This window comes from Meleagris gallopavo, chromosome 31 (genome assembly GCF_905368555.1).
Source record: "Meleagris gallopavo chromosome 31, MGAL_WU_HG_1.1, whole genome shotgun sequence".
Taxonomy (NCBI): Eukaryota; Metazoa; Chordata; class Aves; order Galliformes; family Phasianidae; genus Meleagris; species Meleagris gallopavo.
Genome location: NC_139434.1, coordinates 1,325,604 through 1,350,728, shown reverse-complemented (window position 1 = coordinate 1,350,728; position 25,125 = coordinate 1,325,604). Strand labels below are relative to the sequence as shown.

The following is a 25,125-nucleotide window of genomic DNA, read 5'->3' as shown; positions in this document are numbered from 1 at the left end:
GGGGTTGGGGGAGGGGGGGGGGGGGGAAGGGGAGGGGGGCGGGATGCAGCCTGGCCCCCCCCTCCTCCCCTCCAGGTAGGTGAGTTGTTTTCAGTGCTCTGTGGGGTCAGGGACCCCCCCTCCCCGCCGGCTGCCGACCCCCAGAGCAGTACCCGTATATCCTGACCGGCGGGGGGGAGGGGGGGGCCCACTGCAGGACCCCAGGTTATCAAGGGGGGGGGGGGGAACCCCCACCTGAACCCCCCCCCCCCCGCTCCCCAATCCCACCTGGCGCTGCACCCCCCCACAGCCTGGTGGGGTTGGATGGGGGGGCAGCTCCTGCCTGAGGCTTCAAGTCCCTGTTGGGGGGTGTGAGGGGGGGGGGAGGGAAGGGAAGACCCCCCCCGCACGCCCCCCCCTCCCCCCCCCCCGTGGGGGTGCAGTAGCGTTCCTGAGGGGTCCCATGGGGGTAGGGGGGTGGGGCCTCAAGTCGGGGAGGGGGGGGGGGAGGTTGGGGTCTTCCTGAGAAGTGGTGGTGGGGAAAGGGCTGGGGGGGGCCCCTGCCCCCCCACCCCACCCCACCCCCTTGGTCCCTGGAGCCAGGTGGCCTGGGGGGGGGGGGAGGGGCGGGCAGCACCCACCCCGGTGCATTTTGAGGGGGGGGGGGGGGGGTCCTACAGCAGAAGGGGCGCACCGGGGTGGGGAGGGCCCTCCCTTAAAGTGTCTGCGGGGGGGGGGGGGGGTGGGGGGGGCCGTGGGGGGGTTAAGTCCACTTTACTGGCCTTAATGCATGGAGACATTCACTACAAACTATTGCTATTATTAAATATTCCCAGCGGGGGGAGGGAGGTTATTTGCTTTCCTCGTTTGTGGGGAGGGGGGGAGGGGGGGGGGATGAAGGGGGGGTGCTGGGGGTGTGGGGCTGCTTCTGTTTCGTCATCGGCAAACTGAAAATTTGGTAAAAGAAAGAAAGGAAAAAAAAAAAAAAAAGCCTCTTTTTTTTTTTTGTTGTTGGTTTTTTTTTTGTCTTTTTTTTTCTTTTTTTTTTTTTTTTGGCTTACACAGTTCTGCGGGCGTTGTGGGGGGGTGGGTGGGTGTATGGGGCGGGGGGGGGGGGGAGGGCCCTGGGTGGGGGGTTGTGGGGGAGGGGGGGGGAGGGGGGAGTCAGCAGGTAGCATCAGTGCTGGGGGGGTCCCTGGTAGAATTCCTCCCAACGGCTCTGGAAGAAGCGCCTCATGCTGTGCCCTGCGCGGCCCACGGCCGAGTCGTCCTCGTTGAAGGTCCGGCAGTTGTCAAACACCAGAGTGGCATCAGCTCGGAACTGGGCTGCACTCGAGTACCTGGGGAGGGGTTTGTTTGGGGGGGGGGGGGTGGTGAGGGTAAGGGGAGAAATGTTAGGGGGTGATGTAAAAGGGGAGAGAGGTTGGGGCGCCGCGTTGAGGGGGCATAAAAACAGGCGAGAGAGTGGGAGAGAATATAGGGGAATTATGGGGGGGCACGGAGGGGGAGGTGTTGGGGGGATATAATAGGGGAGGGTTGGGAGAGAATAGAACAGTTGGGGAAGGATATAGGAGAGAGTTTGGGATAGAATAGAACAGTTGGGGAAGGATATAGGAGAGAGTTTGGGATAGGATAGAACAGTTGGGGAAGGATATAGGAGAGAGTTTGGGATAGAACAGTTGGGGAAGGATATAGGAGGGAGTTTGGGATAGAACACAACAGTTGGGGAAGGATATAGGAGGGAGTTTGGGATAGAACACAACAGTTGGGGAAGGATATAGGAAAGAGTTTGGGATAGAACAGTTGGGGAAGGATATAGGAGGGAGTTTGGGATAGAACACAACAGTTGGGGAAGGATATAGGAGAGAGTTTGGGATAGAACAGAACAGTTGGGGAAGGATATAGGAGGGAGTTTAGGATAGAACACAACAGTTGGGGAAGGATATAGGAGGGAGTTTGGGATAGAACACAACAGTTGGGGAAGGATATAGGAGAGAGTTTGGGATAGAACAGAACAGTTGGGGAAGGATATAGGAGGGAGTTTAGGATAGAACACAACAGTTGGGGAAGGATATAGGAGGGAGTTTGGGATAGAACACAACAGTTGGGGAAGGATATAGGAGGGAGTTTGGGATAGAATAGAACAGTTGGGGAAGGATATAGGAGAGAGTTTGGGATAGAACACAACAGTTGGGGAAGGATATAGGAGGGAGTTTGGGATAGAACAGAACAGTTGGGGAAGGATATAGGAGGGAGTTTGGGATAGAATAGAACAGTTGGGGAAGGATATAGGAGGGAGTTTGGGATAGAACACAACAGTTGGGGAAGGATATAGGAGGGAGTTTGGGATAGAACACAACAGTTGGGGAAGGATATAGGAGGGAGTTTGGGATAGAACAGAACAGTTGGGGAAGGATATAGGAGGGAGTTTGGGATAGAACACAACAGTTGGGGAAGGATATAGGAGGGAGTTTGGGATAGAACAGAACAGTTGGGGAAGGATATAGGAGGGAGTTTGGGATAGAATAGAACAGTTGGGGAAGGATAGAGGAGGGAGTTTGGGATAGAACACAACAGTTGGGGAAGGATATAGGAGGGAGTTTGGGATAGAACACAACAGTTGGGGAAGGATATAGGAGGGAGTTTGGGATAGAACACAACAGTTGGGGAAGGATATAGGAGAGAGTTTGGGATAGAACACAACAGTTGGGGAAGGATATAAGAGGGAGTTGGGGGAGCGTACAGGGGAGAGGTATTATGGGATGTACAGGGAAGAGATGTCGTGGGGACAGACGGGAACGATGTGGGAGGATACAGGGAAGAATTGTTGGGGGGAGAGATGTTGGGGGTGCGTGTAGGGGAGCGATGTGGGGGGGGGCACATAATAAGGGAGAAAAGTTGGGGGGAGTTTACAGGCGTCGGGGGGCACATAGGGGAGAAAAGTTGGGGGGGGTCAGAAGAGAAATGTTGGGAGCGTAAAGGAGAGAGATATTGGAGAGGAAATGTTGGGGGGATACGGGAGAGAGAGGTTGGGGGGCACACAATAGGCACACAGGGAGCGTATGAGAGGGGAGAGATGTTGCGGGGGGGTCACAGAGGGGGAACACTGCACTCACCCGCCCCGCAGCAGCCGCACACGCATGGTGCCAAAGTCCATGGGGTGTTTGATGATGCGGCGGTAGCCGGGCACCAGGCGGGGGTTGACGGGCTCCAGGAAGGGCCAGGCGTCCTCGTGTGCCTCCATCTCCATCAGGATGATCCTGGAGGGGGAGAGGGACGGGAGCTGGGTGCTGGGAGGAGGGGGACTCTGGGGATGCGCCCCCCTCACCCGGACCCCGCCACACTCACTCGCAGAAGGTCAGATCGCCGGGTGGGCCCCGCGGGGGGACCGCACGTCGTTTGGCTGGGGAAGCCCCCTCGGGGCGCCGCGATGCCGCCCTGCGTCGGGGGCTGCCGTCCTCCACTGCGCCCCCCCCCGGCACACGGCCCCGCTTCCGCTTCTTCCCCCGCCGCGGGGTGAGGGGCTCCGGGTACTGCTGTGCCTGGGGGGTTGGGGTGGGCATAAAGGCGCGGGGTCACCGACGGCACCCGGCCCCGACGGCGGCCCCGCACCGCCCGGACCCCCGCCGTACCCGCGAGACGCAGACCGAGCAGAACCAGTCGCCCTCGGGCACGGCCGCCATGCGCGGGCGGTGGCAGTAGAGGTGGCAGCCGCGGTCGCAGCCATCGCACAGCAGCAGGTTCTCATCGTCGTCCCCTCGCCGGCACACCAGGCACGTCTGGAATGGTCGAGGGGCTCGGAACGGTGGTCTCCCCCGATCCCCGGATCCCCCCCCCCCCGCCGGCAGCGCGCTCTCACCACTTTGTTGACAGACTTCTCCCAGGCGATGGAGCGCTCCAGCTGGTGGATGCACAGCGACACCTGAGCTGCACTGCGGCACCGCTCCAACGTCTGCCGCCACGTCCGCACGCGGGGGGTGATTTCGTAGGCGCTGCGGGGGGGGGACGAGGCTCAGCACAGCGCCGGGGGGTCGCAGGGGGGTGTAAGGGGGCGGGGGCTCACATCTCCGTCGGGCTCAGCTCCTCGGGGCCGCTCAGCACCGCCTTCTCCAGCACCACCTCGTGCGGCGCCCACAGCGGCTCCTTCAGGTAGCGCCGCTCCACGTTCTGCTCCAACGCCGCCAGGCGCAGCACCGCCAGGTCCAGAGGGTTGTTGTCCTCGCGCCGGGGGGGCAGCCCGTCCCGCCGGCCGCGCACCGTGATGTCCTCCAGGGGCTCCACTTTGTGCTCGCAGTACCGCAGGTCAGTGCGCGTGGAGTCGGGGCTGGGGCACGTCCACCCCTACGGGACGGAGGTGCTCGGGGCCGAGACCCTCCTGTGGGGCCGACCCCCCCCCCCCTCCTCCGCGCACGGGGACCCCCCCCCCTACCCGGATCTGCAGGTCGGCCATCAGCACGCGCTGCTCCAGCTCCTCCACCCACTGCAGCACCGACAGGTCGGCCTCGTACGCCCTCTCCATCACCGACCATTGGGCCAAGGCTTCCTGAGACGCGGCGGTGACGGCGGCCGCCTCGGGGCGGGGATGGAAGATGGGGTCTGGGGGCACACGAAGGGGTCGGCAGGGGGGACGCGGACCCACGCCCGCAGCCCGCAGCCGCACGCGTCCCGTACCCGTGGCAGCACGCAGGCAGACCTCCCGCAGGAACTCCCTGTGCTTGGTCAGGTGTTTATGCAGCGCTTTCTCCCGGATGCCGCGCGGGTGCAGCGCTCGTGCCACCGCCTCCAGCTGCTCGGGGTCCTGCAGCCACCACCACCCGCTCCGCATCTCTGCGAGGCAGCACCGCGGTCAGATCGGTCCCGCAGAGCTGCCCGCCTCCCCCACGTCCCCCCCTCCGACCCCAGGCAGTGCTCTCACCGGGGGGAACCGGCTGCTCCGTCAGCTGCGTCAGGTACTTCTGCTCCATCTGCTTGAAGAACTTGGTGGGGGGCCGCCCCCGGCGCTTGGGCTGCCCCGGGGGGTCCTGCAGCTTCTCCAGGCTGTTCCGGCTGCGGGGGCAGGCAGGGGGGGCCCTGGCACCGGCGGGGACCGGGGTGGAGGCGAGCAGAGGGGAGGTGGAGTCATCCGCTGGGAGCCCATTCAGCTGTAGGGACGGAGCACGGTGAGTAGGAGATCCCCACCCATCGCTCTTCAGAGCCCCCCATACACCGCAGCACCCACCTGCCTGGCTGAGGCCTTGGGCTGCTCCCTGTGGGGCTGCTCCTTGTGGGGTGGCGGGGGCTCAGCCGAGAAGGGCGCGTGGGGGACCCTGTCATCGCGGGGCAGGGGGCTGAACCACGGCCCCTGCGTATCCGCAGTCTCTGTGCTGCTCTCCTCCTCCGTGGGGTCAGACGAGGCTTCGAGGGGCGGCAGCCCCACATCCCCCGCTCCGGGGCTGCTGTCCGGGGTGAGCACAGCGTCGGTGAGCAGCGAGGGCTGCGTCTGGCTGAGCCACGACAGGAAGGCGGACTGGCTGAGGTCGTGTTGGCTCTGCCCCAGTGCCAGCGGCTCCTCCAGAGCCCCGTTGATGGGCGGCGATTTGGGGGGCATGGGCGGGGGGACGGGCGGTGGGACGGGCGGGGGGGGCGGCTCCTCTTTGCTCTTCCGCGGCCGTCCCCGTGCGCGTGCGGGCACACAGTTCACGGTGACCCGCTGGGGAACCGGCACCGGCACCTCGGGGTCCGGCGGCTCCTCCTTCACCGCGGGCCCCGGGCACAGAACCTTCTGCTCCGGGGGCTCCTCCGGGCGCTCCTCGGGCACTGCGGGGGAGGAATGAGGGCGGGTCGCACCGTGGGGGTCCCCGGCGAGCCCCCGGCCCCAACCCCGCTCACCTTCCGCCCCCTCCACGAAGATCCCCCCCAGGTGGGGCAGCACCCAGTACCGACGCCGGTACCGGTCCTGGCCCAGCGAGGCAGCCCGCAGCGTCTGCGAGGAGTGGAGCAGCTTCTTGCGGAAGAACATCTGCCGCTGTGGGAAGGGCACGGGGTGAGGGGCTGCAGCGAGGAGGGGAGGGGTCACAGCCATGGGATGGGGACCCACAGACCTGCACCTCCGCTCACCTTAGCCAGCTTCTCGATCTGCCGCTCGAGCTCAGGGATGCTGGAGGTGGATGTGTCGGCCTGGGGGGGGGAGTGAGGGACCATCAGGACCAGGGGAGACCCTGAGACCCCACTCCATCCCATCCCCAAGCGCTCCCAATGCCAAACATCACCTCCTCGTCCCGGCGGGAGCGGCGGCCCCGACCCTCCTCCTCCTCCTCCAGCTCCAGCCCTGGCTCCTCACACAGGCGGGAGCTGCGCCGGCGTCGCCCGTCCTCCAGTGCCATCAGCTCTGACTCGGGGCGGCCCGTCTTCTTGGCCAGGGCCACCTTCAACCTGACGGGGCACAGCACAGTGACAGTGGAGACCCTGTGCAGAGCTCCCCCCGTGCCCAGAGCCCTTTGAATCAGGGGGGTGGGTTTGGGGAGCAGCCCCGCCCCCGTCCCATGGCATATCCCCATTTCCCATCCCACAGCACAGCCCCATCCCCATCCCATGGCACAGCCTCGTCCCCCTCCCCACCCCACCCCACCCCACAGCACCCACCGGCGCAGCCGTCCCTCGATGATCCATTTGTTCTTCCTGTATGCCGACATGCTCTCCAGTGTCTTATCAATCTCACTGCAAGAATACGAAGGGGGGGGGGGGGGCTCAGCTCCATGGGGTGGGGGCACAGCTGGCGCTCCCCCCTCTCTGCTCACCTGATGATGCGGGCGCTGCTGTTGAGCTCATTGACCAGGAAGGCCAGGATGGCAGCTTTGCGCTCCGGGAGCAGCGCCTGGAAGGGTTTGGTGCGCAGCCCCGTGCACAGCTCAGCTTCAGCCCCGTGTGCTGTCAGGAAGCAGCGCAGCACCTCCGAGACGGTGTCACGGTTCAGGCTGATCTCTGACACCTTCTCACCCAGGATCTTCAGGGACTGCGGGGAGAGGGAGGCGTTGGGGGGGGGCAGCAGGAAGGGGACAACATGGGGAGGACATCAATGTGGGAGTCGACTCTTGGAAAGGGTAGACAGCAGCACGACAACGGAAAATGGTTTGAGGTTGAGGAAGGGCAGCTTTCAGTTGGCTGTCAGGGGGAAGTTGTTTGCTGTGAGAGTGGGGAGGTGCTGGAACAGCTGCCCAGAGAGGCTGTGGATCCCCGTCCATCCCTGGAGGCGTTCGAGGCCAGCAAGGATGGGGCCCTGGGCAGCCTGGGCTGCTGTGAGACGTGGAGGTTGGTGGCCCTGCGTGTGGCAGGAGGTTGGAGCTTCGAGATCCTCGAGGCCCCTTCCAACCCAACCCTTCTGTGGTTGTGTGACTGGGAAAACGCAAAGCCTGGGGTGGGGTGTCCCAGCTGGGGCTACAGCGTGGCAGCACCTCCCAAAACGCAGCGCTCACCCACCCCGGGCCTGCAGCAGCGGCAGCCTCACGGGCACTAAGGGCATCAGGACACGGAATGGAGGGACACAGAGACGAGGCAGGGGACGCAGAGGAGGGGCAGTACCTGGCAGTAGGGGGGCAGCCCGGGGTCGTAGAGCGCAGCCTGCAGCAGCCGCACCAGCAGGTCCTGCACCGCGCCGGCACTGCCGCCCACCCCCAGCAGCCCCTCCTGCAGCGTGCTCAGGCTGGGCACGTCCCTGCTGGGGTCAAAGCCCAGCACCTTGCCATAGCTCTGCAGGAACTCCACCACTGTCAGGCAGTGGGAGAAGGCGCGGCTGGGCAGCACCAGGCCTGGGATGCGCGAGAAGGTCGGCAGCGGCTGGGGGCAAAATGAGGCGGTCAGGGCAGGGGGCGCAGGGGGCTCAGCCCTGCTGGACCCCCTCCCCATCCCAACCTGGTGGTCCGCCAGGCACATATCCTCCGTCGGCTTCTTCATCTCCTCCAGGATGAGCTGCTGCCGTCGCCGCTCCTCCAGGCGCCGCTGGGCCAGCAGCCCCTTGTCCACCCTGCGTGTCCCTTTGCCCTTCTTCTCCTTGGGCCGCCCCTTGTCCTTGCCCTTCTCCGCTTTGCCCTTTTTCTCCTTGGCCTGGAGACAGACCCCGGGGTGGGTGGCCCCTCCAGCCCCCTCGCTCCCTTCCCCATGGCTGCTGCGGACCCACCTTGGACTTCTTCTTGGCTTCCTTCGCTTTGGGAACTTTTGCCTCCTGCTTCTGCCTGTTTTTGGCCTGGGGGGAAGAAGAGCAGCTCAGGGACTGGCAGCAACACGGGCGCCCGGTGGTCAGGGCAGGGGGCTGCTCAGTGCTCGGCAGCCGGGGAAGGCTCCGTGTCAGCCACCAAGATGGAGGGGCCCTAGGGCTGCCCATAGCCCTCCCCAGGCACCACTCCTACCTTCCGTCTCATTTTCTTCTTGATTTTGCTCATTTTCAGCTTGTCCTCATCACTGAGCACCTCTGTGAGAATGGAGGGAACGGTTGGTGACAGCCAGCGGGCTGCGGGGCGGGCTGGGGGCCGGGGGGGGGTACCTTGTGCCTCCAGCCTCTTCAGCAGCCGCGCGTCCGTCTTGCTCAGCAGATCCACCATCCGGACCTTGGGGGGCCGCCCACGGCCGCGCTTCATGGCAGGCAGCTCTTTGGGCTTCGCCTTCTCGGCGTTGCGGGGTCGGCCGCGCTTCCCGGTGATGGCTTGGATACGGGACGGGATCTCCTCGGGGCTCAGCTTCACCCACTGCAGGCCCTGCGGGAGGAAACCCCGTCAGCCCCGAGGGGAGCGGCCCACAGCCCCGCGGCTGCAGCAGCGTCACGCAGAGCGGAGCACCCCGTTACGCAGTGCCCCGCAGAGCGCTGTGACTGCGCACCTCTGGCGTGTCTCGCTCCTCATAGAAATCCCCCACCGGCATTCGGGGGCTGAAGCTGAAGTGCTCACGGCGGACATCCTGCACCACGTTCCTGTTCAGGTACTGGGGGGCAGGAGGAGGAGGATGAGGAACCCTGGCAGAGTTGGGGGGCCGCTCAGAGCCCAGCCCCCCCACCGTACCTTGATCACCTCCGGGAACTGCTTCATCCTCTTCCCACACGGCCCGTAGTACCACGTCTCTCCCTGCCAGCGGTGGTTCCCCCTTTTGATGCGCACCTCTCTCCTCCACCTGCACACAGAGGGGGCTCAGCCCGGGTCCCGCACAGCCACGTGGGACGTGGATATGGGGACAGCACGTACCCATGCTGCAGGGGGAAGCGCACCTCCTCGGGGGTGGCAATGCGCCTGCGTGGGACATCGCCTGTGGGGCAGAGGGGGGAGCAGCTCAGGGGTGTGGGGGGCACTCGGCCGGAGGGGGGGGGTGGGAGGTTCCATCCATCCTCACCTCCCACCGATGTACTCAGCGGGGCGGCCTCCTCCTTGCTCTCTCCTTCTGGAGCAGCTGAAGCCTCCGTGCAGCTGTCAGCCACCTCCTCCTCCTCATCCTCCTCTTCCTCCTCCTCTTCCTCAGCAGAAGGACACGGGGATTCAGGCTCCAGCGCAGCGCTGAGCTCCAGAGACCCCGACTGCTCCGGCCCTGCGTGTCCGCCGCTCAGCTCCGGGCTGCTGTCTGCAGGGCCAAAGTCAGCACCATCAACACGACGGCCATCCCTTCCTGCTCCTCCCATGGGAGGCCGCCCCTCCAGCACCGAGCTGGGGCTCAGCACCACAAAGGTGCCCCACGTACCGTGCAGGGGGGGCGGTGAGTCAGGGCTGGGCAGCAGTGGGGGGGCTGGGCGGTGGGCCGCCAGCAGGCTGAAAGGGCTGGCAGCGGGCAGGGGGGGGCTGGCAGCGGGCAGGGGGGGGCCGGGCGCGTCGTCGGGGGGCTCCTCCAGGGGGGATTTGTCGCCCACCAGCTGCGCCTCATCCATCGCATAGAGGTCACCGGTGTCGGGGTCTGGGGGGAGAGGGGGGTGGGAGGAAAACGACACAGTGCAAAGAGCTCAATGGGCAGCACTGCACGGGGGAGCCCCCGGCTCTGCGCGCACCGGGGGCACACAGCCACACGGCCGCGGGGATGACGGACCCCCCCCCCAGCGGGTGCCGGGAGGAGAGGGGTTAAGGGAGCCCGCAGCCCCCGGCCACGCCTCCTCCGTTGGGAAGCGGAGCCCAAAATGGCCGTGGCGGCGCGGAGATGTTCAGCAGCGCGGAAGTTCAGGCGCTGAGGAACAGCTTCGTCACTGCGCTGGGAAGGGAGGCCGGAGCGGAGGAGGGACCGCGCCATCCCGGCCCGCCCCTCCGCCAGGGCCGCGCAGCGCAGCGGCCGTCGCCGTCGCCCGGAGGGCCGCGCTGCCCCCAGCCCCCGACCCGCAGCCCCCCCTACCTCCGGCCAAGGCCTCGAAGGGCTCCAGGGGGTCTTCGCTCAGCAGCTGCGTGTCCTCCAGCGCTGCGCCCATAGGCGATGCGGGCCCCAGGCTGGCGGTGCTGGAGGTCAGGCCCGGGCTGTCCCGGCCCAGCGGCACCGCGGCGGGCGCCGCGCCATTGTAAGCGCAGAGCTTCAGGTCTGCGGGGAGCAGAAAGCTGCGGGAACAACCCTGGGAGCGGAGCGGGGGACCCAGAGGGCACCACCACCCCCCACCACGGCTGCGCGCTGCCCATCGCCCCCCGGGGCCCGGACCCCCCCAGCTCCCACCCAGGGGTCTCAACCCCATGGAGGTGGGGTCCTGAGTGCTGCGGATGGATGGGAACACGGCTACCCGGCACGGCCCGCCACGACCCCCGCCGCCGTGCCCTACCTGGCTGCGTGTCCTCCAGCTCCATGCTGCCCACCAGCCCGGCCCCGTTCTCAGCGATGGGGGGGGGCAGCTCCTTGGAGGCCTCAGCATCGTCTGCGTCCCCCCCCAACTCCTCCTCGGGCAACGGGAAGGGCGGCTCTCCAGAGCCCAGCATAGGGGACGGCTGCGGGGCTGCGTAGAAGCTGGTGGGGCCGTTGGGCATCAGCTCGAAGCTCTGCTCGGGGAAGGAATCATACAGCTCCTGAGAGTCAAAGTTCAGCCCCATGGGCCCAGACGTGCCGTTGCCCCACAGCTCCGTCCCCGCGCCCCGAAGGTTCGCGCTGTGCCCGGGGGAGGAGGGCCTGGAACCCCCAGAGACGCCGTTGAGGGGGAACTGAGCGAGGCTGCCGTCCTTGAGGCCGCCGGGGGGCTGGAACTGCGTGTAGTCCCAGAGGCAGTCGTAGGGGTGGAGGTGGGGGGGCCCCGAGGAATGCGTGCTGGAGGTGAAGGTCCCTGAAGTAGTGGTGTGAGATACAGTAGAGAAGCCGTTGACATTCATGCCCCCGTTCAGACCTGCGGGAGGGGGAGAGTGGAGACGTTAGTGCTGGGGATTACCTTCAACCCAAAGAGAGAGGGGCTTGGGGATGGATGCAGGACTGCCATCACCCGCAGCCCTGCTGTGGGGTTGCGTAGGGATCAGCTCACGGCCAAACCCACACGCACAGCCCCCAGCCTGGCCATTTTGGGCTGGGGGGCACACAGCAGACCCCACCAGGAACCCCCGCCCTACAGCTGCGCTTGGTGGCCCCCCAGCCCTATAGCCCCACATCGACACGCCAACGCCTCGCACCACGAACACAAGGCCAGGACCCCTATGCTGCACAGCCCCGCAGCCGCCCCCATACTCACTTTTCCCCTGGGGGGGGAAGCTGAGCGCGGCCCCGTTGCTGTACGGGCTGTCCCCTGAGGAAGGCGCGGTGGGTTTCAGTCCTGAGGCAGTGGGTGCGGGGGGAAGACCCGCAAAGCCAAAATGGTTATCGGTGTCCATGGCTGCGGGGGGGTGCAAAAGGAGCGGGGTTATGGAGGTGCCACGACCCCCAGGATCAGCCCCATAGCCACTGCCATGCCCCGGTGTGCCGCGCTGTTACACGGAGGGTCCCATCACTCCCCCCCCCATCCCTGTGCTCCCAGCACGGCACAGACCGCAGATCCCCCCCCCCCCCCCCAATGCGCCCGTGACCTTGCAGGGACGTGGCACGGCCCGCCCCCCCCCCCCCCGGGAGCACCGCAGTTCCCGGTGCTGTGTGTAGGGATGGCCGCTCCTCGGACACCCCTTCACCCCCCCCCCCCCAACAGTCCAGCGGTGCCGGAGGGCGCTCAGCCCCATCCCCCCCCCCATCCCCTCCCCCCACCCCCAGGGCTGTGCCCGCAGCTGCTCCGATGGGGACGGCCTCAATTCGCAGCTGGGGGCACCGCGCGGTGCCACCTCCGCGGGGACGCGCAGGGCGAAGGGACCCCCGCAGCCCCCCCGCACACGGAGGGCACCGAATTCGCCGCTGCAGCGCCAGGCAGGGCCGTGTCGTAACCCGGGCACAGATTTCGTCACGGTCCCACGAGGACACCGCCGCTGCCCCCCCCAGGGGTGACACATCCCCCCCCCTTCCCCTCCACCCCCGGGGCTGCCCCGAGCCACGGATTAAAAGCAGAACCCTTCCATCCCCCCACCGCACTGATGCTCCGGGGCTACCAAAGATCGGGGGGAGGGGGGAGCAGAGCCGGGCAGGTGCTGCTGCAGGCCGGAGCGGAGGGGGAAAAAAGAATAAACTCAGAGGACGGGAACGAGCGCGGAGTGGGGGGGGGGGGACCCCGGGCTCGTCCCGCTGTGCCCCCCGGGCCGTCCGTCCCAACCCGGAGCGCCGCCCGCTGCCGGCAGAGCGCAGAATTGGGCCACGGCTGAAACCGGAGCCGGGAGCGGGGGGGGGGGGGCAGGAGAATGAGGCTGGAAAAGAGGGGGGGGGGCTGCCCCAACCCCCCGGTACAGCGCTGCTGTGTGGCTCCGCGCAGCCGTTCCCGGAGCCGCTTCAAAACAACGCGACGCGGCGCAACGCCCGCTGCCATTTCGTTTCTCGGCCGCTTCCTGCGGGGAGGGCGGGGGGGGGGGGGTCCGGTACCGGGAGAACCGCAGCGAACCGCACCGGGAGCCCTCCGGCAGCCGCCCCCGCGCAGAGGCCGCGTTCCCACCGGAGGGGGGGGGAAACCAGGACGGTGACTGCGGGAAAGTGCGCGGGGGAGGAACGGGAAACCGACGGAGCCGGGAGGGGGAGGAGAAAAGGGAGGGGGCGGGGGGGGGGGGGGAGCCCCGCAGGTCCCAACCGCCGCCCCCGCCGTTACCGACCGCCGCGCAGCGCTCCGCCCGCCGTCCCCCCTCGACCCCCGCACCTGGCAGCGGCGCTGCGGGCCCGGCTCACGCGGTGCGGGGCGGGATGCGGCTCCGCATGGCGCGGTCCTTCCGAGCGGACCGGGCCGCAGAGCGGAGCCGAACCGGACCGGGCCGAGCGGCGCAGGGCAGGAAGCGCCGCGCGCCGCCGGGCGGTCCCCGCCCCGCCCTCCTCCCCGCGTCACCGCGGTGGCGTCACCGGGAGCGGCGGCGGCGTCAGCGCGGGGCGGACGCGCGCCCACGTGGGGGGGGATCTCCGCCCCCGGAGGGGTCGGGGAGGGCGGGGGGGAATCCCCCACGTGGGGCCGCCGCCTCCCACCGCCGTCAACCGGGAACGGCTCCTCCGCTTCCCCGCTGACATCACCGGCACCGACTGCGAGGGCTGGGGGGACGCCGTCCCGGTGCGGAGCCCCGATCCCAGCTTGGGGGGGGGGGGTCTCACCCCCAGGGGGATGGGGGGGGTCTCGGCGTCACGCAGCCCCTACCTCTGGGCGGTGCCGGTTCTGGTGCCGGTGCCGCAGGGCCGCCCGGGGCTGTGCCGGTGCTCGCGGCCCCGCGTGATGTCAGCACCGCCCCCCCCGGGCACGGGACGCGCCGCCATTTAAAGGGGCCGCAGCGCTTTGCGGCGGGGGGGGCTCTGCTAAAGGACCCCCCCGCCCCCCTTCCTCTTCCCCCCCCGCAGGGAACACCGCGTTTCCCCCACTCCCTTCGGCCGCAGCCCCCGGCTTCGGGATTCGGTGATCCCACGCAGGGCGGGCCCGGGCCGCCCCCCCGGGACCCGCAGACAAAGCCCCATCTGGCAGGGCCAGGCGGGAGCCCTTTGTGCTGCACGATGGGGTGGGGACTGGGGGGGGAAGGCTGACCTGCCCCCCCGTCCAAGGCAGCTGCCACCGCTCTCCTCCCCGTGCTCCATCCCGCGGCCCCACACAAGGGGGGCACGCCGGGTGGGTGCAGGGCCCCCCAAAAGCAGAGGCCGCACGCTGCTGTAGGCAGCTGGATGCAGCACAGGGCACTGCGCTGCTGCAATAATTCCCCCCCAAGGAGTACAGCGGGACGGGGGAGAGGGCAGAGGCCCCTTCCAGATGTACCCCTGGGCGGGGAAGGGCTCCTCTGCACACAGGGCCCGGGCTGTTTTCACCAACATTTTATTGGAAACCTTAAATACTTGGGGTCTGGCCCCACACGGAGCCGGGAGGGGCGAAGGCGGCCCTGCTCACGCGTGTTCCTCAGCCAGCTTCTCTGCCTTGGCCACTGCCTCCTCGATGGGCCCCACCATGTAGAAGGCCTGCTCCGGGAGGTGGTCGTATTCACCTGGGGGTGGGGGAACAGAGCCAGCGGTAGGGGGAGCCGATGCCAGGCCCAGGGCGGGGCCACCCAGCTCCCCCTGCCCCCTCCTCACCTGCCAGGATCTGCTTGAAGCCCTTGATGGTCTCCTTCAGGGGCACCAGCTTGCCCATGTGGCCGGTGAAGACCTCAGCCACCTGGAAGGGCTGGGACAAAAAGCGCTGGATCTTGCGGGCCCGGGCCACGGTCAGCTTGTCCTCCTCAGACAGCTCATCCATGCCCAGGATGGCGATGATGTCCTGCAGGGACTTGTAGTCCTGGGGAGCAAAGCAGGCGGTGAGCAGCCAGGGCTTCCTGCACCCCACAGGCATTCCCAGGAGTCGCTGCCCCTCCGCCCCTCACCTGAAGGATCTTCTGCACACCCCGGGCCACGTCGTAGTGCTCGGGCCCCACGATGTTGGGGTCCATGATTCGGGAGGTGGAATCCAGCGGGTCCACAGCAGGGTAGATGCCCAGCTCGGCGATGGCACGGGACAGCACCGTGGTGGCATCCAAGTGGGCGAAGGTGGTGGCAGGGGCAGGGTCTGTCAGGTCATCTGCTGGCACGTAGATGGCCTGCGGGGAGGGTGGGCGCCGTGGGACAGAGGTAGGCGCTGCGGGGTCCCCAACCCAGAGGGCTCAGCACTGGCACTACCTGCACTGAAGTGATGGAGCCTTTGCGTGTGGTGGTGATCCGCTCCTGCATGGTGCCCATGTCAGTGGCCAACGTGGGCTGGTAGCCCACGGCGGAGGGGATTCTGCCCAGCAAGGCTGACACCTAGGAGGGAACAGAGACGGTGAGACAACAAGCAGTGCCCACGTGGAGGGCAGCACTGCTATGGGGATGGGCCTGATGAAGGGTGGTTGATGCCGGGGCAGCACCAACCTCTGAGCCAGCCTGGGTGAAGCGGAAAATGTTGTCGATGAAGAGCAGCACGTCCTGGCCTTCCTGGTCCCTAAAGTACTCTGCCACCGTCAACCCAGTCAGAGCCACCCTGGCACGGGCACCCGGGGGTTCATTCATCTGTCCATAGACCAGAGCGACCTGGCACAAGAGGAGAGCCAACGTCAGCACAGCTGCTGTGCCAGCAGGCCCCCAGCCCAGCCTAGCCCAGGCCTCACGCAGCACCTTGGAGGTGGCATCTTTCAGGTTGATGACCCCGGACTCAATCATCTCATGGTACAAATCGTTGCCCTCGCGGGTTCGCTCCCCCACACCGGCGAACACCGAATAACCGCCGTGAGCTTTGGCCACGTTGTTGATCAGCTCCATGATCAGCACCGTCTTGCCGACGCCAGCGCCTCCAAACAAACCTGGGGGAAAGAGTGACCACCTCAACCCGGAGCCAATCCAGGCACCCTGGGGTCTCCCTTCATCCTTTTCCTCCTCAGACAACAAACGTTGCTTCAGCAAGCTCAGTAGAACGAAAGTCAAAAGGTTACTCATCAGCGAAGGAAGCTGCTGTGTGGGGAAGGGGCTCTGAGCTCTGCTCCACCCTTTCCCTGGGGGCTACGCACCAATCTTGCCACCCTTGGCATAGGGGGCCAGCAGGTCCACCACCTTGATGCCCGTCACCAGGATCTCCTGCTCGACGCTCATCTCCACAAACTCAGGGGCTTCGGCATGGATAGCAGCAAACCTGCAGCATGAGAGGGAAGAAAATGAGCGGCCAGCTCAGATCCCTTGGATCCCTTACGGGCAGCAACCGCTGCCAGACCTCGAGCCCCCGCCTCCAAACCCCGCACAGCACCACGGCCCGGCCTGCAGCATCGCTCACTGTTTCGTTGTGATGGGGCCCCTCTCATCGATGGGTTCCCCGATGACATTCATGATCCTTCCCAAGGTCTCGGGGCCCACGGGGATGCGGATGGGAGCACCGGAGTCCAACACCTTCTGTCCCCTCACCAGCCCTTCCGTGCCGTCCATGGCGATGGTGCGCACCGTGTTCTCCCCTGCCGAGGGCAGAGTTACCGCAGTGCCCTCAGGATGACCCTGGGCACAGCTGCACGTTTCCTCCCACCCCTGCCAAGAAGATGCTTTGCTGGGAGAGGCAACGAAGGACAAAACGGTGCAGGGAAAATGCAGCCTCAAGTGCAGCCCCTGCGGGCTGCAGCCCCCGGCAAAGCGCAGCCCCCCAGCAGCCATCTTCCTCCTCCTCTTCCTCCTCCTCCTCAGATTTTTGCGTGTGGCTTCAGCGAACTCAGAAGAACGAAAGTCACCGAAATCCATCATCACCGGAAGAGGACCCCCCTCCTCCCCCCCAGCCCCGCTCACCCAAATGCTGGGCCACCTCCAGCACCAGTCGCGTCTCCCGCCCCTGCACCTCCAGGGCGTTCAGGATGGGCGGCAGCCCCTCGTCGAACTGCACGTCCACCACCGCGCCGATCACGGCCACGATGCGCCCGGTGGTGGAGCCGGCCTTGGCGGCGGGGGCGGCCTGAGCCGCGTGGTCCCGGCCTGCAGGAGAGAGCGAGTGGAGGCGGGCGCCGAGGGCCCCTCCGCCTTAACGGGGCCCGGGAACGGCGCTCGCCGCGACGCCCCCCGCCCGCGTAGGCCCCAAGGTGACCCTGCGGCCGCTCCGCACTCACGCGCACCGACGGCGGCGGCCGGGCCGGCCCCGCGGCTGAGGAGCGGCGGCAGGAAGCCATGGGCCGGCCCGGCAGCGCGGCGCAGCGCCGGGCGGGCGGCGGAGGCGGCGGCGGCGGAGCGGCGAACCGCGAGCCCCAACATGGCGGCGCCGACTGAGCCCCGCGCTCCGCCCGCCAGACGCTGTCCGCAGGGGGCGGGTCCTCCGCGCGCGCTGCCGCCCACCGCTCGCGCCCATTGGGTAGGAGCCGACCCGCGCCTCCCGCTCTCGCGCTCCGATTGGTTGGACGCTCGTCGCGCCTCCTCGCCATTGGGCCGCGCGCCCGACCGTCTAGAAACGCCCCGCGCTGACTGGGCGCTGCGACGAGCGGGTCGGCCGGAAGGGGCGGGAGCAAGGCGCCGGAAGCGGCGGCGCACGCGCTCTGCGTGTGTCCTTGGGCCGGGCGCGGTGACCGCCGCCTCCCGCCCCGCTCCCGGCACGCGGACATTTCCCGTCCCGCCGCCATTTCGCTCTGCGGTAACGGAAGCGGCCGCAGCCCGGCCCGCTCCGAGCGGCTCCCGGAGCCCACGGCCGCGCAGTCAGAGGCAGCAGAGGCAGGGCGGAGTCTTCAACAGTTTATTAGAAAGAATGCAGACATTAAAAAATTCCCACCGCTCCGAACAGAAGTTGAGGTTTGTCAGCCTGGGCGGCTCACTGACAGAAGAGCCCCGTCGGGTCGAACAGATGTTGTCACTTGCTTCCATACCAGCAGTGCAAACACATTTGGTCTCACGTACAGATCCACAAGCAACGACGCGGCCCCACGGATCCGCGGGGTGGGGGATGGATTTCGGGCCTCACCCCGCCAGCGTGGGCACCGGGACACACAAAACTAACCATTAAATAGCAAACAGAGAGAATTTTGTTTCCTTTTTAATAAAAACATTAGTGGAACACACCTGAAGACACCACAGAGGTATTGCGCAGCGCTTGTTCAAATTTTGGTGAGCCAAATCCAAGAAGTTTTTTTTTTTTTGTTCCGGGCACAAAAGTCAGATTTAACCATGGGCCAGAGGGGAAAAAGCCAATTGAGCACAGGACGTAAAGCCTGCTCTGCTATTAGGTCTGCTACGAGGCAAGGAGGCTCTGTAAACTTTATTGCGACTGTTCTGGATCGATTGCCCATACCTCAATTGGTTTTTGGAAGTCTGGAATTCATGCATAACGTCATTTATTGCCTCTCGTGGCTTAAGACTGCCCCGCACAATGGTACACACCTACCATCAGTGAAGCCATTTAAAATGGACTGAAAAAAAATGGGTTAAAGGATGCAATATCTCCCCTTAGGGCTATCAACTCAGGAATTCTTATCTCAATTATGAAATGTGATGAAGTTCTTTCCCCAAACCCTGAAGACGACAGTTTTCCTTACTCCAGATCTGGCATTTCTAGAGAGGAAAGAAGAAAAAAAAAAGAAGTATTAGTGTTTATAATAATACTAGCTGTAACAAAAACAAAGCCACCAACTGCCATTTTGCATCACAGGCAACGTGAGCAAGAAGATGCAGCCCACAGCCAGGAAAGGCACAGAGCAGTTCAGGGTCTCTGGGCTCAGTGCTGCGGCACTGAAGTGCAGAGGTGGCTTTTTACAAGGGAGATCTGTGCACAGCCACTGCTGGCAGGGCAGGAGTTCAACTGTGGCAGCACTGAAGGCGCTGATGTTGTGTCAGCGACTGCTGCTCTCACAGCCAAAGCCTCAGCGGGGCCACAGCAGCCCAGGAAGGTCGCACAAGTATTTCATGCTGGTGTGGGAAGGTTTCCCAGATTAACATTTCACGCTGCTGAAGAGAGACGCTGGCATCAGCTGGCAGCCTGGATTTCGTGTGGCCCACAGGGCAGCACAGCTGGCCTGCACAGCTCCCTCCAGCCCAGCGCACACAGACTGCTGCACGGGGGCGAAAAATACGGACGCCGACTTACTTTCATCATCACTGTCTGGTGAGTCCTGGAAAGAAGAAATGACATTAAGTGGAGCAGATGATGCTTGAGGGCACTTTCAGAAGCTCAGAGTAGCAAGCTTGCTGTCAGAGCGTATTCTGAGGAAGTGCAGGTTCTTCAGGACAGGATTTAGTTAAGTTTTACCAGTAGTTGTCTACAGACCAGCAATAACCAATTACTGCAGGAAGGTGTACAACACCAGAGCTACCTGGGACACTGCAAGCACTGATGCAACTGTCCCCAGCACAACTGAAGGGGAAAAACAGCTGCTTCTGCTCAACTACATCACTTAACAAACAAGGTCTGCATCATTTATACTTAAAACTATGCTGAAGTGGGGAAAGCAAGCTTGACTTCAGCAAGTAGCACTGCACACGCAGCGTGCTTAGCCAGACCTACACAAACTTACTGCAAAGTACTTACATCATCTGCCCCATCTACTTCTGGTAAGTCTACATCGTCATCTCCACCCATGTTGTTCATCATCTGTTTTAGAAAGATAAAGGCCACAGAGTGAAGCCTCATAAACAAGACTAAAACCCTATGAACTAACTTAAAATTGTGATAACCAACAGCCACCAGGTTTTGACGAGCCTTGCTGCTGCTATGCAGAAATTACAAGGTGACTGACACCAGTGGGACAAGCATTCACTTCACATTTGATAACGAGCACGAGCTGCAGTGCCAAGAGCCCACAGCACGAGTTCAAGCAACTGCAGTCTGCTCAGAGCTGTCATTTCCTGCCCTGGGCTCTCCTGCTCGTCAGCACTGTACCAAAGACCTTCCTCAATGTGCCAGACACCCAGAGAGCAGGAGGAAGGCAGAGGAAGTGAACTCTCTAGAGCTGTCTGTCACTGCTTGCCCACGCACCCAGCCAAACGGAACCCAAACCTCCAGGAATTCATCTTCCTGTACCTCAGAAAAGCGATCAAAATTGGACATGTCTTCATCTGAATCATCTTCCCAGTCTTTCCAGTTGTTGAAATCCACGCTGAGCCAGTTGAGCTGTGTTAACATACACACAAAAAATTAAAGACAAGCTGTTATTACACAGGAAGAGGGCTACCAGAACTGTCATCCCAACCAGCAGCAAAGTAAGCAACCTGCCAAACGCTGCATCGTTCAAACATGACCCCCATCCACCCAAGAAAAAGAGGGGCCACCAAGGGGATAAAACCCACCTTTGCCCTCTCTTTTGTTAACCTTGGCCATGCCTGACCAGATTCTCCTTTTCGTAAACAACACAAGATAGATCTGTCTGTTCTTTTATGCTTTGATTCCTGGGGAAAAAAAAAAAAAAAAGAAAAAAAAAAGGTAAATATTGGTTATTTAGTATCACTACCACCACCACAAACTTGTGCTATTCATTGTTTTAAGCTGTTAAGTTATTCTTTGTCCTGAAAAGCACTGTCTGTTCTTAAAGCTACTTCCAGTATTGTGAGAAAGTTGGTCCTCGGAGTGCAAGAGCACTCAGACACACGAAATCACAGCGTGGTATCTGTCAGAACAGCTCCCACTATGAGCAGATCTGCATCAATCCAGAAATCACTGCTTTGCTTCTAATTACAACAATGAAAACTGTGAGGAAATGCAGCAGGTGAAGCGGCACGGAGCGTCTGGCAGAACTCCCTGCCGTCCTCACACGTGAGCAGGGCTCACAGGAGGCAGCACTGGGATGGAAGCAGCAGGGGAAGCAGCTCTCCTCTGCGGGGTGCAACTCGCTCCAGGAAGGGCAGGCAGCGTGCGAGAAAGAGCTGAGATTCTGCATGCAGTGTTAAGAAGGTGGTAGGAGAAGGGCTGCAGAGGATACTTACATTTGGATCAATATTATTAAAAAGGTCGATTTCGTTTAAATGTTTAAAGTTATCGCTTCCTCCAAGACAACTGGTGAGAGAAGGGAAAAAAAAAGAGCGTTCAGCAGGAAATGTTTTATGGCATCAATACAGGTTGGTAGCAGAACTTGCACCAGCTAACAACTGCTGTACCCACAACGCTGGTACAGCTGTGGGTACCCCGTGTACGGTTATCCAGCGCTTACCTGAACGTAAGTTTGGATTTTTCAAAATTTACATTAACATCTTTACTGTCTTCCACGCAGAACTCGACGAAGACGTAATCCCTCCGGTCGTACCACTTGGCAGAAGCAGGCTGCCTGCAGAGAGAGCGTTTGAAGACACGCAGGTTAGCAGTGCTGCTCGCGTTTCTCCCGAGGCGCAGATAGAGCAGTTTGAGTTAGGGTGCACCTGGAAACCTTCAGCTTGTTCTTAGCTGCGAGCTCACAATTAACGATCCTTAAAAGTGCATTTAAAGCTGACGAAGAGACACGAAGGCTGAAGAGAAAGCGGGCTAAGAACTTCAAGTCAAACCCAACTGGAATCAGTACCACCAAACCAGCACCGTTTTGACCCACGTTTAATTTCCTGCACCTGCAGACTCGACCTCCAAGCTGGCACCCTTGAGACAGAGGGCAACTTCTGCCCTCCTGCAGCCAGCAGAACCAACCGCTGTCAGCCCACAGCTTGCACAAATGCTGCTGGGTTCCCGAGTTTCCGTTCTGCTCCAGCTCCAGGTGAGCAGCAGTATTTGAGTGCACCCAGCCCAGCCTGGGGGGTAACAGCAGCCCTGCTGACAGCTCCCAGCACAGCCAGCCCTGCCCACAGCACAACATCCGCGTTCCGGCGCCGAGCACAGGGACACCCAGCAGGAGCTGCTGTTGCTATGGCACAGTGAGCACGGACGCTTTGCTCCCAGGCTGCATTCCAGAGATGTGAGCAACACTGGAATTTCAGTGTTTTGGGCTTGAAGTTTCCTGTTCTGACCCCAACGGTCACTTCCTTTGGTATTTCCAGCACGGCTCCAGGCAGGGAAAAGCACATCAGGACGCACAGAACGTGGTGCTGCTCTCTGTAGCATCTTCACACTGCGAGGTGCTCAGACTCAGCACTGCACTCTAAAGCACTACAGCACAAGAACCCAAGCAAAGACGGATTAAGTTTCCAGAATGTTCCATCAGGGTGACCGCCGCTGAGCTTTCAGAGCAGATCTCAACTCCCAGCCCGTTCAGCTGCTGGTATTGAGCTCACCTGCACTGCGACCCACGGGGTGCAGCCACTGCTGCGAGCCCAAAGCAGCCCCACAGCCACAGTGGACGCTGCTTTGAGTTCCGGCCCCACCACTCTTTCTGACTGCAAAGAGCTGGGATCGCAGCTGCTGCGATTCAGCTGCCAGAGGCGAGCGAGCCAAACAAACACCAGGAAAAGGGCTGCTGGGGAGAAAAGCAGGAACCCCCCCAATCGCTGCACGGCGAGACCAGAGAGGATCCACTCCGTGGCTGATTCCTGCGCTGCTTCAAGGCAATCCACACACTTCCACGTCCCCAGCTGCTGGGTGCAGCGCTCTGCCCGCACCTGTGAGAGCAGCAACACCTACAGCGAGCCCTGCAGAGCCCCACGCAGCAGCGGCCGCTCACTGTGCCAAGGGCCAGAGATCCCACCGCCCCGCTGTTATCACAACAGCAGCCTCAGTGTCCCTGCTAAGCACGGTGCTGGGGCTCTTGTGAATAGCAGGAAGACTCTGCACATGTTTGCAGTGTCAATGGAGATATCCCCGACCTTCCCTGCGGCTGCACGCGTTTCCCAGCCGTGCTGCTCAGGCCCAGCCCTGACGTTGGTCTCTTTATCGAGATGCAGCGTTCTGAGGCACCAACAGCGCTGCTCTCAGAGCCTCCAAAACCTCAAGTGCACTACAGCTTACTAGAATGAATTCATGTTCCTAACAGCAAACTTCTGTTACCTCCCCAGATGCTCAAATATCCTCACTGTACCACGTTAAACCTGTGACAAAGCCTTACAGGAACTACTCACTGATTTTTAACCCCCCCTCTCAGAACAGAGGCCTTCCCCGGGCTGCTGGATGCAGCACTTCAGGAGGACTCAGCATTTGAATAGGGCAGCTGTGCAGGAATCACCACCAGAAGCCACGATCTCATGCTGTGCTGCTGCCCACACCACAGTCGCTCTGAACCCCGGCTGAGCAGTGCAGGTGGTTCCCCCACACCCACACAGACCCAGAGCCCATTTCCTCACAGCACTGAGAAGGATGTCAGGATCGTTAAGCAAAGCCCTGCGCTTCCTCCTCGCTCAGCTGAGCTCATAGCATGAGAGCAGAATAAATTAATTGAACATTACCTCAGCCTTATGCCAACATCGTCAACTCGAGTGTGTGCTCTGGTGATGGATCGTTCTCCTGTCCTAACCACATTCAAACTGCTCCGGAACAGAGCAAATAAAGGTTATGTCCCACCCACCAACAAACTGCCAGGCACAAAGCAGTGCCCAGTGCAGCCCTCTCCAAATTCCTGGTGGGCTCTCACCACCACCCATAGATTTTGGGGACCTCCAGAACAGACACCGCTACTCCGCACCTGTGTTGAACCCTCCTCTGGTCGTGGAATCACAGAATGGCCTGGGCTGCAAAGGACCACTATGACCATTGAGTTCCAACCCCCTGCTGTGTGCAGTCGCCAACCAGCAGCCCAGGCTGCCCAGAGCCACATCCAGCCTCCAGGGACGGGGCATCCACAGCCTCCTTGGGCAACCTGTTCCAGTGCCTCACCACCCTCTGCATTTAAAACTTCATCCTAATATCCATCCTAAACCTCCCCCGTCTCAGTTTAAGACCATTCCCCTTGTCTATCGCTATCCAACGTGGATGGCAGTGACCACCGCAGCACTGTGCTGTGTTGAGAAGCCCCCTCACCCCTCGGTGGGCACCACTGGGGGGGACCCTCACTCCCTGTGCCCCCACGTTGAGCTCAGGTCACACTGGGTGCTGCTTGAGGCCATCCAGGATGTTCCCAAAGCTGCCCACGTGCTTTCTCTTATCCACTCGGCACACTGCAACTCATTGGGGAGAGCACATTCCTGTCCTGGAGAGCACTTTGATGGTTACAGACATCATCTGCTGGACAAAGATTCTCACCCCCAAACAGGATCACAAGAAAACCTCCCAGCTCCACATCCAGCGTTACAAGTTCTGTTCTGCATAACTACTTTGCTTTCATCTCCCAGCACCACGTGGGCCCTGGGAGCACAACCCCGGGCGCAGTGCAGCAGCGCCGAGGTTTCGGGACGATGCACCCCCCAAAGGTTACAGAGCACTGCGATGCTTTTCTCCTTTTCAGTCACATCCAGCAGCCCCGGAGCTCACAGCGGGGCCACGCAGGCGCTAAGGGGCAAACCACGCCGCTCCCATCGGACGCATCACCGAGCAACCGACGTTTATCTGCGCCGAGCGCCGAGTTTGGGACAAATAAAATCCGTCGGAACGGCGCAGCCGTTCGCACTGCCTTCAACCTCCGCGCTTCTATCGGAGCCGAGCCCTCAGCGGCCCAACCCCGGGGGCTCAGCGCCCAACGCGGCGCGGCCCGGCGCCCCCCCGCCCCGTCCACCCCCTCCAGGCCCCACCCCGGGCCGCAGCAGCGGGCGGCTCCGCCCCGGTGCCCATTCATCGCGCGGCGGAGCGACGCGGCTCGGAGCGGCTCCCGGGGCCCCGCGCGGCGCCGGCCGGGACAGGCCGCGGATCGGGGCCCGCCGCGCGGCTGAGCGCGGAGCTGCCGGCCCGGCGCAACGCGGCCCCGCGCAGGGCAGCGCCGCTCACGCGAAGGCCCGGCCGCGCGCCGCGGCGCTGCGACCCCCGACCCGACCCGACCCGACTCCCCTCGGGGCCTCACATGGCGAGTGGCGTCGGCGGCTCCGGCTGGCGCTGCTCGGGGCGGGGGGAGGGGCGGCCCGTCCGGCTCCGGGGCGCTCCGGTCCGGTCTGGCGGTGACGCGGCTCGGTGCGGCCGAGGGCTCCGGGCGCTCCGCGGGCTCCGGGCTCGGCGCGGCCTCGGCTCCCACGATGCTTCGCGCGGCGGCGGCGCCCAGCGTCGGTGACGCAGCAAAATACCGCCGCGCCGATTCGGCCGCCTTCGCTGCGCATGCGCGTGTCCCGCGCGTCGCCTCCCGCGCGCGGGCCACGCCCCCTCCCCACCCCCCCGCTCGCGCGCGCCCGCTCCCTCCTCCCTTCTAGCAGCTTCTCGGCGCGCATGCGCACTGCGCG

The 25,125-nt window shown here is 63.5% G+C and overlaps 3 protein-coding genes and 2 non-coding genes across 9 annotated transcripts; all 5 read right to left on the bottom strand.

Moving 5' to 3' along the window:
• Positions 1–1,090: 1,090 nt before the first annotated feature.
• Positions 1,091–13,703, bottom strand: BAZ2A (bromodomain adjacent to zinc finger domain 2A). 4 transcript variants are annotated; one of them, XM_085212243.1, is made up of 29 exons: positions 13,622–13,703; positions 11,609–11,749; positions 10,721–11,272; positions 10,309–10,488; positions 9,673–9,882; positions 9,331–9,555; positions 9,186–9,246; positions 9,006–9,114; positions 8,827–8,928; positions 8,495–8,705; positions 8,361–8,422; positions 8,132–8,197; positions 7,867–8,058; positions 7,537–7,791; positions 6,756–6,970; positions 6,601–6,675; positions 6,228–6,390; positions 6,076–6,135; positions 5,848–5,983; positions 5,198–5,775; positions 4,895–5,120; positions 4,651–4,806; positions 4,409–4,575; positions 4,043–4,320; positions 3,839–3,971; positions 3,612–3,758; positions 3,328–3,521; positions 3,096–3,239; positions 1,091–1,319 (listed from the first exon to the last, which is right to left on the bottom strand). In XM_085212243.1, exons 2-29 carry the CDS (start codon positions 11,745–11,747, stop codon positions 1,157–1,159), a joined length of 5,199 nt encoding a protein of 1,732 aa, XP_085068369.1. In that variant the 5' UTR covers positions 11,748–11,749; positions 13,622–13,703; the 3' UTR covers positions 1,091–1,156. The 4 variants fall into 4 exon arrangements, with proteins under 4 accessions (XP_085068369.1, XP_085068370.1, XP_085068371.1 ...); XM_085212244.1 differs by lacking the exon at positions 13,622–13,703 and adding an exon at positions 13,139–13,343; XM_085212245.1 differs by lacking the exon at positions 13,622–13,703 and adding an exon at positions 12,871–12,891.
• A 562-nt stretch (positions 13,704–14,265) lies between these two features.
• Positions 14,266–17,239, bottom strand: ATP5F1B (ATP synthase F1 subunit beta). The gene is made up of 10 exons (XM_085212320.1): positions 17,049–17,239; positions 16,735–16,917; positions 16,238–16,412; positions 15,978–16,099; positions 15,589–15,773; positions 15,346–15,504; positions 15,115–15,237; positions 14,823–15,035; positions 14,536–14,737; positions 14,266–14,447 (listed from the first exon to the last, which is right to left on the bottom strand). The coding sequence occupies exons 1-10, from the start codon at positions 17,188–17,190 to the stop codon at positions 14,350–14,352; spliced, it is 1,602 nt and encodes a 533-aa protein (XP_085068446.1). The 5' UTR covers positions 17,191–17,239; the 3' UTR covers positions 14,266–14,349.
• Positions 15,843–15,915, bottom strand: LOC116216515 (small nucleolar RNA SNORD59). The gene has a single exon (XR_004159408.1). It is a non-coding gene; the product is annotated as a small nucleolar RNA SNORD59 (small nucleolar RNA).
• On the bottom strand, positions 16,627–16,701 carry LOC116216516 (small nucleolar RNA SNORD59). Its single transcript, XR_004159409.1, has one exon. It is a non-coding gene; the product is annotated as a small nucleolar RNA SNORD59 (small nucleolar RNA).
• Positions 17,240–18,155: 916 nt separating the features above from the next.
• On the bottom strand, positions 18,156–24,548 carry PTGES3 (prostaglandin E synthase 3). 2 transcript variants are annotated; one of them, XM_003213752.5, is made up of 8 exons: positions 21,451–23,168; positions 21,063–21,176; positions 20,839–20,908; positions 20,206–20,304; positions 19,940–20,029; positions 19,448–19,510; positions 19,007–19,031; positions 18,156–18,474 (listed from the first exon to the last, which is right to left on the bottom strand). In XM_003213752.5, exons 1-8 carry the CDS (start codon positions 21,690–21,692, stop codon positions 18,455–18,457), a joined length of 723 nt encoding a protein of 240 aa, XP_003213800.4. In that variant the 5' UTR covers positions 21,693–23,168; the 3' UTR covers positions 18,156–18,454. The 2 variants fall into 2 exon arrangements, with proteins under 2 accessions (XP_003213800.4, XP_085068501.1); XM_085212375.1 differs by lacking the exon at positions 21,451–23,168 and adding an exon at positions 24,298–24,548 and having other exon boundaries at positions 18,241–18,474.
• Positions 24,549–25,125: the final 577 nt, after the last annotated feature.

Coding starts and splice junctions, on each gene's coding strand:
- BAZ2A (XM_085212243.1), bottom strand. CDS start 11,747: ATGGACACCGATAACCATTTTGGCTTTGCGGGTCTTCCCCCCGCACCC. Junction 8,423..8,494: donor GAAGAGGCTGGAGGCACAAG/GTACCCCCCCCC, acceptor CCATTCTCACAG/AGGTGCTCAGTGATGAGGAC. Junction 4,807..4,894: donor GGAGCAGCCGGTTCCCCCCG/GTGAGAGCACTG, acceptor GCTGCCTCGCAG/AGATGCGGAGCGGGTGGTGG.
- ATP5F1B (XM_085212320.1), bottom strand. CDS start 17,190: ATGTTGGGGCTCGCGGTTCGCCGCTCCGCCGCCGCCGCCTCCGCCGCC. Junction 16,100..16,237: donor GGCCCCATCACAACGAAACA/GTGAGCGATGCT, acceptor CTCATGCTGCAG/GTTTGCTGCTATCCATGCCG. Junction 14,448..14,535: donor CTTCAAGCAGATCCTGGCAG/GTGAGGAGGGGG, acceptor CCCCACCCCCAG/GTGAATACGACCACCTCCCG.
- PTGES3 (XM_003213752.5), bottom strand. CDS start 21,692: ATGTTGTGCTGTGGGCAGGGCTGGCTGTGCTGGGAGCTGTCAGCAGGG. Junction 19,511..19,939: donor ATTTTGATCGCTTTTCTGAG/GTACAGGAAGAT, acceptor TTTCTAAAACAG/ATGATGAACAACATGGGTGG. Junction 19,032..19,447: donor AAGTAGATGGGGCAGATGAT/GTAAGTACTTTG, acceptor TCTTCTTTCCAG/GACTCACCAGACAGTGATGA.